The sequence below is a fragment of the Zonotrichia albicollis genome, chromosome 7 (assembly GCF_047830755.1).
Source record: "Zonotrichia albicollis isolate bZonAlb1 chromosome 7, bZonAlb1.hap1, whole genome shotgun sequence".
Lineage (NCBI taxonomy): Eukaryota > Metazoa > Chordata > Aves > Passeriformes > Passerellidae > Zonotrichia > Zonotrichia albicollis.
This window is the reverse complement of record NC_133825.1, coordinates 46,016,790-46,034,933: the sequence shown is the minus strand read 5'-3', so window position 1 is coordinate 46,034,933 and position 18,144 is coordinate 46,016,790. Positions and strand designations below refer to the sequence as shown.

General features: G+C 45.0%; 1 protein-coding gene across 9 annotated transcripts in view; it reads left to right on the top strand.

Annotated features, from left to right (window-relative positions):
• Positions 1-268: 268 nt before the first annotated feature.
• The window catches only part of FGFR2 (fibroblast growth factor receptor 2), a 79,704-nt gene continuing 61,828 nt past the window's right edge, over positions 269-18,144 (top strand). For 5 of the 9 annotated variants that reach the window (XM_074545328.1, XM_074545327.1, XM_074545326.1 and 2 more), the window contains exons 1-2: positions 269-405; positions 4,715-4,971. In XM_074545328.1, coding sequence (XP_074401429.1) covers positions 4,797-4,971 — 175 coding nt within the window. In that variant the 5' untranslated portion in view covers positions 269-405; positions 4,715-4,796. Of the gene's footprint in view, positions 406-1,080; positions 2,525-4,714; positions 4,972-18,144 lie in introns of those variants that run through there. The other 4 variants (XM_005489853.4, XM_074545329.1, XM_074545324.1 and 1 more) reach the window with 3 other exon arrangements.

The following is an 18,144-nucleotide window of genomic DNA, read 5'->3' as shown; positions in this document are numbered from 1 at the left end:
CGTGACAAAGCTGCGGCGGCTCGGGGCGGGCGGCTGGATGGAGCGGAGCGGGACCCGCGGCGCGCTGCTCGGCGATGCCCGCGCGGGGGAGGAGGCAGCTGGCGCCGGGCACGGCGGGCTCGCCCCTCTGAGGCGGTAGCCGCTGCGGCCGAGCCAGGGCACGGCACGGGACGGGGCGCCGGGCCGGCTCCTGCCTCGCCTCGCCGCCCTCCTGCCTGCCCCGGGCGCGTCCCGCGGGGGATGCGCGGCGCTGCGCCGCTGCGGGCTCGCCAGCCGGGGCCGCCCGCGCAGTGAGCGCGGCCGCAGTGCCGGCACTTTCGCCCCGTCCCGGGAGCCGCCGCTCGGCACCGCGCCCCAGCCCGGGAGCCGCCGCGCAGCGGAGCCCGCCCGGCGCTCTCGCCGCAGGTAAAGGCAGCGGGCGGGCCGGGGAAGGGACGGCCCCGGGCAGGGCATGGCTGGGCTGGAGGTCCCGCCGCGATCTCGGTGCTCTAGCGGGGCTCGGGATCCCCCGGTGCGGGGCTTGGGGCGGGATGTGCCGGTGCGGGGCTTGGGGATCCCCCGGTGCGGGGCTCGGGGCGGGATGTGCCGCTGCAGGGCTCGGGGATCCCCCGGTGCGGGGCTCGGAGCGGGATCCCCCGGTGCGGGGCTCGGAGCGGGATCCCCCGGTGCGGGGCTCGGGGATCCCCCGGTGCGGGGCTCGGAGCGGGATGTGCCGCTGCGTGGCTCGGAGCGGGATGTGCCGCTGCGGGGCTCCGCTCTGCCGGAGCTGCGGGTCGGGTTGTGGTCCCTGTGGCCGCTGCGGTGCGGGGGAAGCCCGAGCAGCAGCGCTGTTCCCCTGCCTTCCCCGCATCCCCGCGGGTGTCTTTGGGGACGGTGACAGCAGGACAAGGCAGCACGGGCTGAGGAAGGGGAGCTCGGCCCCGGATCATCAGCCCCGGCTCGGAGCCCGGTGCTGCCCCGCCGTGCTGCGCCCCGTCTGAGATAAGGGGGGAGAGAAATCAATGAAATATATATTTAAATGCAAAACGGCCCCTTCAAACTGGGACCCATTATGCGTTCGGTGTGAAACGCTATCAACATTTAAAACTTTATTGTCTCCTTTGTACCAAATCCCTGTAAATCTTCCACTAGCCTTTTCTCATTTTCATCTGAAAAGCCTGTTTGGGCTGAATAGACAGCAATCAGCAGCCTCTGGACTTCTCCCGCTCTCTGGAATGTCAATTAAAATGCAGATTTTTTTTCCCCCCTCCCCGATCTCTTGGTGGCTAAAGACTTGAGAAAAACAGGATAGTCCTGGAAAGCAAATGAAAGAAGTTCAAACAATGAAAAAGTACTGAAGCTGCCAGCCGGTTCCCATTAGTCCTTCAGAATTAATGTTTAATAGCTGTGATGCTCAGATTTGCTTGGAGATTGAACTCTGCTGAAGAGCCTTGTTAGATATATATGTGTATATATGTTTTTATAGACGGATGTATATTTCTGCATTTTCTGTCCACACACAAGTCCTCTGTCAGTGGAATCGTGTGCATAAAGCTGTTAGCTTCAAAGCTTCATCTACCTGGATTTTTCTGATGAAGATACTGGGCTTTTAGAGTACTGACCTTTAGTAGCTCTTTGTGGAGGGAAGATCCATATTCACTCAGATTTTGCTATTCCCCGCCTAATTGAGAAAGATGCTGAAAAGTTATACAGTGAGCAATGTATTGATTTGGTTAACATACTCTACAAATCGTACTGTCCCTGGGGAGTGATAAACATCTTATAAACAACAATGCAAGTAGATTAAAAAGAACACTGAGCATTGAATTTAATTAGTGCCACTGCTGAACAAGTACTACTTGTTTGTGTGTGCGAGTGTGTTTAAACTGAAGTACAGCTTGGAGGAATTTGGTTGGGCTCCCAAACCAGTCTGCTTTCCCATGCTTGTCAGTTTGGCAAAGAAAATTTGGGCAGGTATGTGACGAGGTGAAAATTGACTTGATGAGCGAGTGGCAAGGAGAGCCATCAATCATTGGGGGCTGACAACTCCTCCCCAAAGTGTAGGCTGAGAAGAGAGACAGAGTTCCCTTTCAAGGGGAAAAATAAACACTACGTGTGGCTTTCACTGAGTCTGAGACTCCAGGAGGGATTATGGTATTGTAGTCAGGAAGCCAGAATTGTGGAGGCCAAAAAGCATGCTGGGGCTGTGTTCCAAACATTGAGATAGAGGTACATAATTATCCAGCACAGGAGGTCTTTCCAGGGATTCGTCCCCCGGCAACTCTGGCAATTAAACTACGAAAAGAATTTGGTTTCGTTTCATCTTCGCTGGACTCCACTTCTTTTGGGAGAGGGCAACCCTTGAAGGCTGTTTGCTGTCCTGGTGGTGGAGTGCTTTGGCTCCATGGATGGGTGCAGAGCTCTGATTTTTGCGTTGTTGCACCTTCGCAAGCCGGGATTTTGGGTTTGCTGCTGCCCTGTGGGTGAAGAATCCTTTCTTTCTGCCGGCAGATGTTGAGGTGCAGGAGGCAACAAAAATCTTCAGGTGAGGAGACGCGTGGCCAAGGAGCCTTGTGCTCCACTTCAGGCTTTAGGATGAGGCTAGGAACCACAAATGTGCTTTCAGTGGGGTTTAGTGTAGCCTGAAAATCTGAAGCTGCAGGAATGTCAGTGGAATTAATGCTCTTGGAGTCTGAAATACACACTGGCCTTCTGGTATGTTTTCTTTCTGCAAAACCATGATGGGATTTTGCATTTATCAACACAGACCTTAATCGGAGTTTACAGGATGATTTATGGAAATTAAATCAGCATCACACCCAGGCTGTTAATGAGGGGTTTCTACCCACTTTACAGCTGGATAAACTGAGCTGCAGGGCTGTGGCTGCCAGACAGCGAGGTGGGCAGTGGAGCTGGGGGGCGGCATCCAGGGGGGTTTGCTCCATCCTGCTCACACACAGACTGGTCCCAAAGACAGAGCTCTCTTCAGCTCTACACCTGCTCTGTGCTTATTTAGAGAAGGGCTGGGCAAGCTCTTGGCAAATGTTTGTGCAGTGGTCTGGTGGTGTTTTCACTGGAAATTTAATGGTAGTTGCTAGCTTGTGGTCTGGGCTGCTGGAGCCAGGCTGAAATCTTTACAGGAGGGACAGGGCTTTGAGGTGATACCAACGGAGTTGGGAAAAGCTTGCCCTGAAGTAGCAGGGATTCACCTTGTATTGTTTTCCTCAAGTGACTTCTTCATGCCATCCAAAACCTGTTTCTAGAAGTTACTGAGTATAGTACCCAAGATAAAAGATGCCTCAACAGCATTTGTGAACTTTGTGGCAGCTAGCACAAGGCTAATAAAAATCAGAATCAACTCTTTAAATGGTTGGCTTTATAAAAGGAGAATCTGTGTCCCTGTTTCAGCTTGTTGAGGTACCACACCAAATCCAGATGACAAGGAATTTGGAGAAGGTTTATTTATCTCCACACTCCCTTACTTTTTTTTTTGTTTTGTTTTTTAATTTTCAAGTGTTGAGGGCAGGAGGGAAAAAGAGGTTTTGTGTTATTTTTTCCCCTTCCAGACAAGCGCTCTCCAAATTTCAGTTGAGTTTCATCACATCTAAGATGAATCATTGACCAGATTAGAACAATTGCTGCAGTTACTTGTTTTATCCATTTACTGAGGTTTTACTTTTATTTCTGAAGCGGAAAATCAGGTCTAATTTTCTGCTTGAGCTGTTTAATCACCTTGTGAGGAGGATGCTCTTCTGACCCTCACCTGGCATCATCTCAGTGTGGAGGCAACAGGGTCCCCTGAAGGGAGTGCCAGTTCCTTTGGTGCCACTTCTCTGTCAGACCATGGCTGGATTACCACTTAAATCCATCCATTTAAATTCATTTTATTATGAATAAGATAGACTTTTTTTTTTCCCCCACCTCCGAAAAATATATTTCAATAAGCATCATTGAGAGACTGAGCAAAGAAAGTTTTGTGCACATAGCTTGGCATGTATGGATGGAAAGTGGTGCTGGGCAGGTCTCCTATGAAATAGCAACCTATACCATATTTTATCCAGATTTTAATTGCCTGTAATGCAGCGTAGCAAACCAATATCACTGCAAAGACTTGAGCCTTTCACCTGCCCAGGACTCAGGGGCTTCCAAAGGACACTAAACTGAGTCAGAAGAAGGTACCTCCATTGGGGAGCTGGAAGTCCTGAGTTGAAATAGTCTTGCAGATTTTTCCAAGTCTAAGCAGTATATTTTTTCTACTGTTTTTCTTGTGGAAAATTACTGAATTCCTGCAAATTCATCTGGCTGCAGAACTGCCTAGGTGAAGGAATGAAAAACAAGGCAAACTTACATAAACCTTCAAACAATAACAAGAATATAATTTGTATAATTGTGGTAATTTTGTAGCATTACAGGTTATGTGCCTGCACATGTGGGTGCCTCTCATTTTTGAAAACCTGTATGTTTTTCTGTCAGTAAAATAGCTCTCAATATGTGCTGAGAAGTGATTTTGTGAAAACAAGGAGGACTTGGTTACGCCTCAGGTGATGATGGAAACTGCTAACAGAAGATGAAAAGTCACTCACTTTTCACATATTCTTGAAGCTGGAAAACTATTTTTCCCATCCTCCTGCTCCCCTCCCTCTCACTTCAGCCCCATTTGAGGCTTTATGAAGGTTTTTGGTTTGTGTTTGGAGATGTTTTTGCTGACAGTGTTCAATCTCTCTCCTCCCCGCAGCAGCAGCCGTCGTTCCAAGGGAGGAGGCATTACCCTGGCCGAAGGCACAGCTTTCTCTCCATGCTTCTCTAGAGGTGCTCAGATGGGATTAAAGTCCACATGGAGATATGGAAATGGACCAGGAATTTACTCTAAAAAGATGGTCAGCTGGGATTCGGGTTGCCTTATCTGCCTGGTGGTGGTCACCATGGCTGGACTTTCCCTGGCTCGACCTTCATTTAATTTAGTTGTTGAAGACACCACGGTGGAACCCGAAGGTAAATCACTCTCGAATGCTTCATTCCTTAAAAGAACTTAATTTTAAATTCTTGGACATCTGAAATAGAAGTCAAGATCTTTCCATGTGCTCTGGTAAATCTAAGGCAAGGAACAGAGCAGCCCTGGAGAGTTACGGTTTCTGACTTTCCCTGCTCTCGCCCGGGCTGTGTTTGTACAAGCGTGAGTTTGTTTATTCTTGTGCAAGCCAGTGGTGTCAGTGATTTCACTTGGGACTGTCATCACGTTGTATAATCAAAGTGCACAGATGAAAGTTTTCAGGAATGGGTCTTTAAGGAAACCAGTCTGTGGCACTTTGGTGCTGTTGTGTGTTGCTGTCTCAAGGAGCGAAGCGGATGAGTGGCTGCTGCTCTTTGGGATTGTCTTAACCTGAGGAGTCCAGAGAAAAATGAATCTTGGTAGTTTTCATTTGTGAATGTTTAGTTTTGCAGGCACTCTGCAAAAATGGTATTGCAGCTTTGTTGGTGTTTGCACTCGGGACAAACTTCCCTGCTGCTGTTAATATCCAGGCGCAATGGGTGGTGCAGTGTCTGGATCACCAGTTCTGAAGGTGTCAATGTTGAGATCTCAATAGAAGGGCTGGAGTTTATTGCTGTGAGAGCAAAGGCCAATCTAGACCTTCACGTTAAAAGAGGTGTTTTGAAAAAATCTCCTATTTTTAGCCTGCACTTGTTGGTATGTTCTTCTTGGTTTGTCTGTTCCTCAAGCTTTGCAAAGTGGTTTTCTTCTCTGGAGAGCTTAGGAGGGGCTGCTTTTTTATTGTTGTGGGCTGATTGTGTTGAAGAATGATTTTGCTGTGTTGTGCTGGATCGTTCCTGCTCTCTGAGCATCTGGGGGAGGAAGTGAGGCTTCTTTCATAAGGTTGTATCTGTCTTTTGGAGGAGTGATCACAGTTCCAATAACTCAGCTGTCAAGCTGATCTAATAGTCCACAGAGCATTTCTGAGCTGGCAAGCTTGCTGCAGAGAGTTTGGCCTTTACACATTCTACTACTCATGTCCATGGACACCGCTTGGTTTTTATTTAATAATTCCTTCATGCAAAACTTATTTGTTTCTATCCACTGCCTCTAAAAATAGACGTCACCAGCTAACGCATTTTTAGAATCCACTCCAAGTACATTTTTATTGATGGCAGGGGATGAACTATTTAGAGATGATGAGCCCTCTTCCCTAGCAAACGTTGCTGAAAAAAATTCTCAAAGAATAGCAATATTGTCATCTGTCAGCCACAGAGATGGCTGATAGCAAAAATGCCTTTTTTTTTTTTTTCTCTTTAGAAGGTAACCCGAGATTTAAAAAAGAAAAAAAGCCCAAGTCTTGTTGCCACTTACTGTATGATTTGCTAATTGAACATCTGGTGCCTTTTTGGCTTTTCAAGAGAATGACAAAATCATGAATAATTCTGGTTTCAGACTAGCTTTGTAGTAAGGTCCCCTAGTTTTTGGGGTTAAGTCAGAAATAATGTATTTGAAGACTGGTGAAGTGTTTTACAGGAAGAAAAGTAATACTTTTTGGATGGTGACTGGTAATTTTGTAACTTTTCAGGGAAAGAATAGCTTTTTTTATTTTGGAAAGCACTGTTTGAGTTTGTCTCTTACACACTGAATATGTTGGGGGTGGAATCTGGGTTTTATCAAAGACTAAATTGTTAGGAAAGATTTAAAACTTCTTTCCTGGGCAGGAATGTTACTGATGTGAAACAATTTTAGATGTGAGAACCCAAATCATTACCAGAAACAAGGAAAAGAAATCAGAAAACGCTTCTAAGTTAATAGCATAATAAGCTTTTATGCTGCAGAATACAGGGAATTGTGTGGGATTTATATCTGAGATTTGGGAAATAAAACCTCCTTTATGTATTTCATTAAACCCTTTGATAAGAAAAAACAAACCAAAACACAACCAAGTTTTTACACAATCACCTTCTCTGGGTTCTATCACTGCCACCCACAAGCTCTCCAAGCCCAAACCAAAAAAACCCTTCAAAAGATCTCTTCAAAGACAGAGCAGACTTCTTTTTCAATTTAGTAAATGCCAGAAGGTTTTGGACACAGCTAATTTGGGGGGTCAGGTGCTGCAATAATGTAAATTTTCAGTGGGGGTGCTGGCTGCAGCCATTAGAGCTGTGACATTTCATGCCAGCTGAGGAGGTCGGCAGGGCCGTGACCTTTGGTGACATTTGCTGATCTGCTCCTGAGTCTTCCTTCACGGACATGCCCTGAATTGTCTGCTTTTATTTATTTATTTTTAATACAAGGTGCTTGGATTGTTATTGTTTATTGTCTTAGTGACTCAGACTATTGGAAGTGCTGTACACAACATGAACAGGAATTGAGATTTGTTCCTCTGGGTGTAACAGAGAAAATACCTTTTCTCAGCTATGCGTTACTTTAGGGGCATTTGAAATAATTTTCTTCAGAGTGTCTGGCTGTGTATAAAAAGTACTGAAGCGTGTGCTTTAGTTCAAGCAGAGTTTATCTAGCAGGGTAATCAGCTGGTGGATATGTGCAAGATGTCATGCATTAAGGGGGTGCTGTGCTTTTTGGCTCTTCTCAGTCACTCTTGAGTAAATAAATCTCCCTCTGTGACCATTGGGTATCACTCTGGTCCGTATGAAAGTGTTTACGCTGAAAATGCCATCTTGATCCATTGTGAGTGGTAATGTTGGTGCTGGTACTGTGGGATCCTGAGTGTGGTGGGTCTCAGCTGTGGAGCTTTATTCCCCAGCAGTGTTGGCCAGACCCGGGGCTGTTGAGCTGCGTGAGCAGAAACAGGACCTGTAGGACTTCTGTGGGGACTGTCAGCTCTCAAGTTATATCTCACATCAACTGTTTACATACATGTTTTCGGTCCTAGGGGAGCAGAGGGACTTTTTCTGCTTTTAAACATTTAGAAACAAGCCTCCCCCAGCGTGCACAAAGGCGGCATTCTCCGAGCCTGTGTGTGCCCAGGCCTTTGATGATAGCCAGCGTTTCACGAGGGCTCTGACCGCACACACGGGCTCAAGGCTTACTTTGTGAACTGAATAATTAGTTTAGACAGATATTTGATAAATAGTGAGCTCTCCCTTGACCTCCCCTTGCCCAGGCTGTGTGTTATCATCCTGCTGGGGAGCTAATTTGGTCTCTTACCCTCATGCAATGCCTTGACACCATCCTTGGAGCACCCACTCGGAGCCCCCGGCCGGTGTGGTGACAACGCGTTTCAATTCTTTTAATTTAGGTCAAATTTCAAAGGATTAATTTAAGGTTTCCACAAGGGACAGCCTATTTCTGTGTCCTGTGGAAAACAGAGTAGTTCAGAGTGGTCCTAAATTTGGGAGGTTCCCAGGAGCAGCAGGGAAGGGGAGTGATCCCCTTTAAGGGGTGATGTGTGCTTATGGTGGAAGTGAATAATGGGTTTTTCTATGGGATTTACTCAGCCATAACCACTTGCTGACACTAAACATCCAAAAATAGGTATGTTCACCACAGCACCTTCCTTTCTGCAAAAATGTTGAGTCATATGAGCAACATACCTTCATTTTTGTGAAAATGTTGGCAGTGCTTAAAGATTAGTGTCACCTGTGGTCAGCACTGTCCACTTGGAGATCCTTGTGCAGCTGCTGTGCCCTGCCTGGGTCAGGATGTGGGATTTTGTGAGGTGCTCCCGTGTGTGGAGAAGGGATGCTGTGGTGGTGGGATGTCCCCTGTCCCACTCCCCATCCTGGGCTATCCCCATGGGTCATCCCCAGCCAGAGCCACCCTTCTGAGAGGTCACAGGGCTGGGGGGACCCTGCACATCCATCATTTTCCTGGGACCGAGCACCTTCATGCTGATTCTGCTTTGGTAGGAAAAAAATAAAGCAAATGGTTCACCCAGGGTTCCCTTTGGGCTGTTTTATTTTGGCTTTTCCTTTTTCAAACGAGAGCAGCGGCTTTGATATCTGTGAGTTAAATTAAGAATTCAAACCTATTAGTTAAATCAGAGTCGGCTTTATCTTTTTAATTTCTTTTCCTTTTAATTTTATTTCATGGAAGGGCAATTATTAAAGCCCATTATGGAGGAATGTGACATCCCCACAGCTTCGGGTGAGGGCTGGCTGCCCTTTCAGGGATCTGGTTCAGTAAGTTATTTGGCCCAGTACAGGATTTGCTAGCTGAGATTCTGGGGAATTGTACAAGCAGCCAGATTAAATCAGTCTTAATGTGTCCATTCTGTGTTTAAAATCTGCAGCCCTTTAGCAGGGGCATGGTCTTGAGCTTCAAACTAATTGGACATGGGTAGGGTTGTTATTTACAGTCAGTGTTGATGAGACACTGGGAGTTGGTAGTCTCTCAGTGTGGCTACTCTTTTGCAAAGTAGCAGAAATAATTGCATGTTTTAGGCTTATCTGCCATACAGCTGTAGCTTTTTGAAGGAGTATAATAGTTATTAACTTTTGGGAATTTGATTCCTTTAGTGAGGGTTTGGGGTTTTTTTGGGTTTTTTTTTTTTTTGAGCCAGAAGACTTTCAAAGATGCTGAGTTGTGAGGTTTTTTAATCTTTTTATTCTTTTTTTTAAACCACTTGTATAGATAAAACCCCAAAGCAGTGGCCGACTCCAATGAATGCATAGTTTCCTAATATTAAAATAGTTCTTCCTTGGCATGGAAATAGCAACAAGTTTCAGGCCATAGCAACTTTTTTACAGGCAAGTTTGAAACCTCTGAAAGCAGAATTTACAATGAAAATGCTGACAACTCCAGTTATGCAAGGTTGTGCATGCATGAGAAGATGGACTATTGTGATGTTTTAATAATAATCATAGCGTAGCCCTTAATGAGCTTATTTCTATATCCAGCTTCCCAGCTTCACTAGAAATGATCTTTAAATGACTTTAAACAAAAACATTCAGAGATTAGTATTTTCTTAAAGTGAGTATTGAGTTTTGGATCGGATGGGAATGCTAGAAAAATACTGAGCTATGTCTTTTTCTGTCATTTATAGAGAAAAGTTCTGTATTGGAAGTGTCAGATTTTCAAGTTTTTAACATTGTGTGACTCTTAAAAATTGAAGCTTTAGAGTAAAAGAGACTTTCTTCAAAGCAGCGCTCCTGAGCAGTTTTACTCTTGTGTTTTTAAAAGAACCATCACCCACTTCAGCAAGTTATGTCTTGTCTGTGTGTAATGGCACACCTGGTTTGACTAGGGGAGAAAATTTATTTCAGTGTAATTAAAGAAGTGCAAAATTCAGGCTGAAAAGGGACCATGAATCCCAGCTGGACAAGTGGGAGCACCTTCTGCAGAGGACACTGATTTGTGTTGGTGGTGGGAAACAGGGCAGTGTTTGGTTTGGCACGGAGCCCTCCAGTGTAAAATCATCCTCTGAGCAATTTGGGGACTGATTTGGAGCTGAGGCCTTTGAGTTTGGGTTCAGCACACTGCAGGGTGTGTTTGCAGTGGGTTTTTTTGGGCAGATTTGGGGCAGCACTTCCCCCAAATCGCAGCCGCCTTCTTGCAGTACCAGGGACTAAACTGACTTTTAGGCTGATTGAAAGAGAAGTTGGAGCAACTGAGCAACTCTGGAGCGACTTTGTAAGAGTCAGATCTTAAATAAGGACCAGATTTGCAGGAGTTCAGCAGCCAACAGCTCCTGTTATAATTACGAAACGTGCGCTGGGAGTGCCAGAGCTGTTCTGGAAGTTTGGCCCTTCGGGTTTCAGTCGGGGCTGGGAGCGTCAGCAGAACTGCCTTGGCATTTGCTCCTTGGGGACGGTGCTTCCCAACCAGGACAGTTGCAAAACAAGATTCTGTAAGAGCAGTGGATTTTTTTAAATGTGGATTTTTTTTTTTTTAACTTTCAAAACCATCTTGTAATTCATAAACTGATTATGTATGTCTCCAGATTGTCCTTTCCCATCTCTTAATTATCACTGGTGGTTTCTTTGGTGGTTTTTTTCCAAAGAACCCTTTTTTATGGTTTTGTTTTTTCTGGACTTCTGAATATCAGAGTACCTGATACTGGGATGTGTTGTGTGGGCATCGTTTTATGCTGGTTCAGGTTTTTGTGCCTCTTGTCACCACACAAATGCAATTATCCATATCAAAGAAAGGGACAGAAAGCTGAATTCTACAGTGCTGCTTTGTTCACTTGCTGTGCTATTATTATTTTAATTGTATTTTTAAAGTGACTGTAAGTGAAAGCATTTGGTGAACCCCAGTGAAGCTGAGGAGTGGAGACCTGACCTACTTTCATTCCCCTCCTCACACGTTGCAGGTTGTGTGTAATTATTGCTTTTCCTCCCCCACAAAAGAACTGGCTCATCAGTTTGGGACATTGACCCTGTCAAGCAAAGCCACAAGAACTGGGAAGAGGGGAAAATTCCTTTGTACCAAAGAAATGGCTTGCATTTGTGAGGGTTTACTGGAAAGGGAAATGTGTTGGGAGGACGGGAAGGGAGAAAAATGAGCACGAGAGGCTGGTTGAGAACAAGAAAATCATAGTTTGGTTGTTCTTGAATTTTTTTTTTTCCCTCTTAGCTGTCCTATTTTGAATAGAGTTTTGTTACGTGGAAGGAAAAGGTAGGAAAAGAGTTTTGTGATACCTCAGGCTTTCTCCCAGGGGTTTTGTGTCTGGTTCTGAGTGGGGTTGGAGTGGGATGCTGTGGCTGGGGATGCCTTGGAGGGCTGCACCCACCAGGGCAAGGCTGTAGGAAGTTCTCTTGTGGTTGGACAGACAGAAATTGATCAGAACACCACGCAACAACTTAGTTTTTAAACTGTAATAACAAGTTGTAGAAAAAGTCATGCTGTGCTTCCTTTAGGATGGGCTGTGTGGAGAGGTGAGCTGCTGGCAGGACCTGCTGCTGGGCAGGAGCAGAACCTGCTCTGGGAGACTGGCTTTGCAAGTTTGGAAAGTGCCCTGCTCAGTGGCTCTGTGTTGCAATATTTAATTTGTTTCAAGGAAAGTAACATGACATCTAATCCCGAATGCCACCTGACAGTTCTTGAAAATAATTTCTCACACCCAGTTCAAATTTGGAGTAATTCTCGAGCATGGTTCTGTTAAACATTGTTTATTTATGAAAATCAGTGCTGTTGAGATACTACAGTATTGAAGTACCCAGATTTCCCTGATATTGTTTACTCAGCAGTGTAGCACAGGTATTTCAGCCGTGCAGGATTAACATGGAGACTCTCCAATAAATCTGCAGTGAACCACACAGCTCAGTAATAGCTCTTCTGGCTATTCAGAAGGTCTGAACACTTTGCCATTAGTATGGCAAAGTGCCCAGGAGCCAGTGGTGCCATCAGGAGTGATGGAGGTGTCTGGAATTTCAGGTGAAGCATTGTGTGCCACCTGGAAGGGCAGGTAGCCAGCCTGGCTTCTCACTTCAAGTCTTGTGCTGCTCTTTCTTTGTTCCCAATGGAGACTGTCCTCTGTGTGGAGCTGGAATTAAACAAGCTACGATGCCTCTTGCCTAAATATTGCTCTGGGTTGAAAGGGAGCCTGGTGTGCCTGGAGGCTTTGAAGTGTTTGGAGAATATCCCGTGTTTTAAACCCCTGTGTGTTGTGGATGGGACTCTCAAAAATGCTGGGAGGATGTTTTGGGGATATTGTTTCCAGTGCCTATTTTCAAATCCCGCTTTAGGAAGTGGGGGGAGATGAATTTCAGGGGAACAGGCAAGATGAGACTTCCAGACGAACTGCTAAAATTAAGAGGATTTGTATAGTCAAGTAAAAATGGGACCGTGTACAAAAGAAACAACTGCTGACTTGCTTGTAGGGAATCTGAATAGATGTTCTCTGCATCCAGAACTAACACTGCAACATTAAATTGTGCAATTTTTAACCTCCCAGTTGTAATTTATTTCTTTTGCACATTGAGCAGTAATAGTCTTGAGCATGGACTTTGGCAAACCTGGAAGAAAAAGGTTCTGTTTTTATGTTTGGATCTATGCTACGTTCTGTTCAGGTTTTATGTTGCTCTTGAAATGCAAATAAAGAATCTGAAAAAGTGCTGCAGATTGGAATAATGGAAGAAAATACTGAGCCCAAGAAAAACCTTTTGCAACCAAATATACGTGCTGGTACGCTTTCCCAAGGCTGTATATCTTATTATGGAGCCTTTCCCAAGCACACTTTAAGGCTGGGTTGAACAACAGGAGCTGGTTTAATTGCTCTGCCACTTGGTTACGTGCAGAGTTCAGTCAGGGAGATTTGAAGTTCTGCTCTTGCTGAAAGAACGAACAATAAGAAAATGCTCCTAGTTTCAAATTCTGCTTTTTTAGAAAGAGAAGATTAATTTTTTTTTTCAGCTTTTCATTTGAGGTTCTGGCAAAACGTGATTCATTTCCCCTTTGTATTGTATAATAGATTACATGAGAAGACTCTTCTGTAATGAGTTTGAAGAGCAGTTAATTATTTTTGAGATTGTGTTACATGTGTCTTAGGTTTGTTGTACTTCTCAGTTCACTTAGCAGAGAGACTCCCACTCTGTTACTTAAAGCAGATGGTGGAGTTTATGACTTGAACAAAAATGGTCAAGATTTGGTGAATGCTGGAACCAAGCATTCGCATCCTGAAGATGACCTTTAGTTTCTCATCAAAAGGATGAAATTACAGACAGCAGCACAGCAATTTTAGGGGGTTTGGTGTGGCTTCTCAAGGTTGGGGGTGCTCTTTCCCTCCATGGTTGCCAAATGTTGGAGCAGAACCCATCCTGGTGCAAGATGGTCAAATTGGTGAATGCTGGAACCAAGCATTCACATCCTGAAGATGGCCTTTAGTTTCTCATCAAACTGATGAAACTACAGAAGGCAGCACAGTAATTTTAGGGGGTTTGGTGTGGCTTCTCAAGGTTGGGGGTGCTCTTTCCCTCCATGGTTGCCAAGTCTTTGTGCAGAAGCCATCCTGGTGCAAGATGGTCAAGATTTGGTGAATGCTGGAACCAAGCATTCAGATCCTGAAGATGGCCTTTAGTTTCTCATCAAACTAATGGAATTCCAGACAGCAGGACAGTATTTTAGGGGGTTTGGTGTGGCTTCTCAAGGTTGGGGGTGCTCTTTCCCTCCATGGTTGCCAAGTGTTGGAGCAGAAGCCATCCTGGTGCTTTGCTGTTTCTTGCCCTGTCTGCAGAGCAGTCTGTGGTGCTGCGGTGTGCAGAACCCTTCGCCCCGCAAGGAGCTGCCCGTGCGCAATGGGACAAACAGGAAGAATGGCAGGGCAGTTCCCAGCAGCAGGAGCTGGCCTCGCTGGTCTCTCTGCTGTTTACTTTGATCTTGGCATGCTCTGAGTCTTCCCTGGCCTGGCTTCCAGCAGCACAGAGCACAGGGCCAAGCCCAGGAGCATGTGATACTTGGCGATTTTGACGCAGGTTGTGCAGCCGTAACTCAACAACCACGGCTATAAAGACAGGTAGGAGCAAGCAGGCTACGAGCTGTAGGAATTTTTCATCTCTGCACGAAGCCTAGACAAGTATAATTTCTTTCTCTTTGGGAATGAATCTTTCCTTAACCACGGGGTGGGTGAGACACATCCACCCAACTGCTTGGCTTGGTCAAAGCCCTGATGAAACTTTTCATGTCCCTCACCCTGTGTCAGCCAAAATCCTCGTGAGGTTTGGTCCCACTGCCCTCCTCTACTGGCTGTGATGAGGTCTGTGTGGCTGCAGCCAGGGCCAAATGCTGCCTGGGGACTGTTCCCTGCTGACCCCAGACAGATGGGATATAATCACATGGGGATAATTTCTGGTTTTAGCAGGGATTTTTTCTTGTCCACAGAGTCCGCAAGTGGCAAAACGCTTTGTTGCTCACCAGAATTTTTTATTTTTCTAAGCCTTCAAAGCTTAGGAAAACAAGATATAGTGCAGTGTAATATTTTCCCTTACCCATGATGACATTGGCAAGTTATTGCAATTGGAGGAGATTCACTTTTTTTTAGATGGTTTTAGTATATGTAGCACTCAGTAGGAGTTGACATGGTCCAGGTCAGTGTGGCTGGAAGCTCAACACTTGCTGGAGCACCAGCCATGTATGATGTGGCAACTTTATTTTGCAAATGTTCATTTCCAGGGCAAGAGGATTATTCCTGTTCCTCACATAATTTTTTTTTTTTTTTTGGTCTGGTTTCATTTCTTTACCCATCAGATGATTATGTTCTTATTCTATAAGGATAACAATGCTAATGAACATGCCAGGAAAAAGTTATTTTGGAGAATCTGGCCCTTTGTTTTGTGAAACTCTGTCAAATAGAGCAGCCCAGGAGTTTCTGTTAAAGGAACAAGTAAAGATGTAGAATCTGCTACATATTTATGTTTGTAACTATCATGGGTAGCTCTTTCAAGTTTTGTGTTGAAGCTTTTCTACCAGGCCCAGATCTTTTTAATCAGATTTGAGCAACTAATGATTTTATACATTGGGTGGGAGGAAATGATTCTTGGTCTTTGGAGTCTTGTTCAGGGACAAGGGATTTAAAAAATAATGAATTGTTAGTGTTTTAAAATTATGGGAGGAACTGTAGCAATTTGGAAAGGAAAGTGTTTTATCAGAACAGAGACTTCCTGATGGTGCCTGGCAGAGGCAGAGCTGGGCAGAGCTGGCAGCTGGCTGATAGTGGCAGTACAAATGGGACAGCAGGAATGCAGTGCCTTTGGAGCAGCTGATGGATGAATTGCAAACACTGTTTTGTGCCCCTTTGTCTAAGGGGCCTTTGTTTTGCTGTTGGCTAATGGGAGGTGGTCACCATGGCCAGGAATGACTCTCTGCATTCTTAAACTGATGGCTGTGTCTTTTGCAGGCTGATTTTATCATCCATTGTCAGAAGAGGGCATGGAGATCCTCTTGATATTGGTGTGCCAGCTTAAATTAAGGGAGAGTCCCATCACCATGTCCCTGGGAGGAGGGAGGGAAGGCTGCACACCTGACTGGTGATACCTGGGCTGCCTCCTGCAGGGAGCCCAAAGTCATGAGACCTATTTGATGTCCCCATTCCATGTTGTTCATCCAGTGTGGTCTCCTGGAATTCCCTCAATGGCAGGAGAACCATGAGGAGGGGCAGGAGAAGCAGCGGTGGTGGTGGTGGTGGTGGTTGGCAGCCTGGTGTTCCCTGTAGGGACATTCAGTTTTGCAATGAACCTCTTGGATTCTTGACAGGTCAGGTCTGTTGACCCTTCTGGGCACACTGTGGTGAGTGTTTAGTTATTTACTAAAGCCTTTTGAAGTGAAAGTGGCTTGATGGGGTCTGAGGCTTTTGTGTTCTGGAGAGTTGTGTGAGAATCTTTGCTGGGGTTAGCTATTAGCTGATCGTTTCATTATTTGGCTCTGTAACTAAGTAACTAAATGACTTGAGACTTAAGATAAGCAGCTCTTTGTTAACTTTTTGGTAAATGGAGACTAATAATTATGATGATAATAAATTTAAAACCTAAGGAAGTATAAACCTCTCGGTGACCAAATTTGGAACAGGAACGTGATTTGGAATACAATTGCATATCTTAATAATCTGAAATAGAGCAGTCAGAGTGTCCCCATTTCTCTATTGTGATCACGGCTTTTATGCAAACAGTCTTTACCCCACTTGATGGCTGGATGGCTTAAACCATGCTGTGAGGCTGTATGAGCAGGCAGAGAAAAAGTTCACAGCTGTTTATTTAACAGCAGCTTGGTTTTCCACGGCAGTATTGTTCAACAGCTCCACCTATAAAGTTTAAATACATTGTGTGCACCACTGTTATCAATAAGGATGTGGCTGAGAGCAGAAAATAGCAGAAGCAGTGTCCCCTGTCCTGCAGTGTTTAGGAACACCCAGAGTCATTCTGCATGTTGCTTGTTTGGTGTTCTAAGGGGCGACAGAGAGGTGTAATCCATGTCAGGTAGTGCACTTCTGCAGGAGGAACCAATGCCACAGTTACAGGATTTGCTTAAAAAGGAATCCTGTGCCTCCTTAGATGGTTTGGAGCTCCCTGCAATGAGCTGGGACATCTTCAGCCAGAGCAGTCCAGCTTGGCCTGAAATGTTTCCATGGATGAAGCACCCACCACCTCTCTGGGCAACCTGTGCCAGTGCCACCCTCATTGTAGAAACTTCTTCATATCTAACCTGACCAACCCAGCAAAGGGCTGTTTCACAGGCCTCTGGTGATGGCTGAGCTTCCAAGAGGGCTGGAGGAGCTGGATGTGATAGCAGGATATCAAACCTTGCCTGTGGAGCAGGGACAGAACCCTGCTGTCAGCCACAGGGGAGCCGCTGGTTTGAAGGTACAGCATGGACATGAGTTCAAAATTTGTCCCTAAATTTCAGAGCAGCGTAAAAATCCTTGTGTAGTGTCCCAGGGAGAGTTAACTTTGCAGCACAGGTTGTTTATGTGCTGCTGGGAATTTGTGAACAGTTTGAACTGGTTGAGTTTCGCAGTGAAGCTGTTGGGTGGATTCATGCCTCGGAATCCCACCTGTTCTCTGTTTGCTTTTGGGCACCATTTCAAACCCACACTGGAAAAAAGTTTATAGGCAAACATTATAAAAAGTGACAGTCTTAAGTGCTGCTACATTCTAGTTTGGCAACACAAAGGCTTACCTGAAATAACTCACAATTTCCAAACATGACTTCATTATATCATGACAACACGTTGCTGCATCTTCCCTGATACTCGAAAGAGAAAGAAATGGAGGAGGATAATTTATACCAAATGCTAATACCCGTTTGAAACTTGTTTTTCCTTTAGTGTACCAGTGATTTTCTTTGTAAAAGGAATTTTTTAAATTGTAGTTTTGAAATTAATTACTATTCTTAAGTTTGGATTTGGATTTGTGTTGAAAGACTCAGTGCAAATTTGGAGTTAATAGTTTAAAAAGAGATGAAATCAGGGATGTGATGTTAAAAAATTATTTTCATTTTAATTTCCTTTTAATTGTGTGTGGGCTTATCCTGTGAGTTTCCTGGCACTGTTCAGCAGAAGGCTTTAATGCATTTAAAGGAGGTTTGAGGTATCATCACCCAAGGTGGCTTTTAAAGAAGTTTAAACAGACATTTTTAGACTCCAGTACATTGCTGGCAGAGTGTAAACTCCGTGAAAGAATTTTTTTTGCAGGTAGAGCGTTACAAAGAAGTCTTACTAACTTCAAAGTAAATTATATACCTGGCATCAGGTACCTTTTTTATTTGACAGTAAAACTAATTAAAAAAAATTCTCAAGC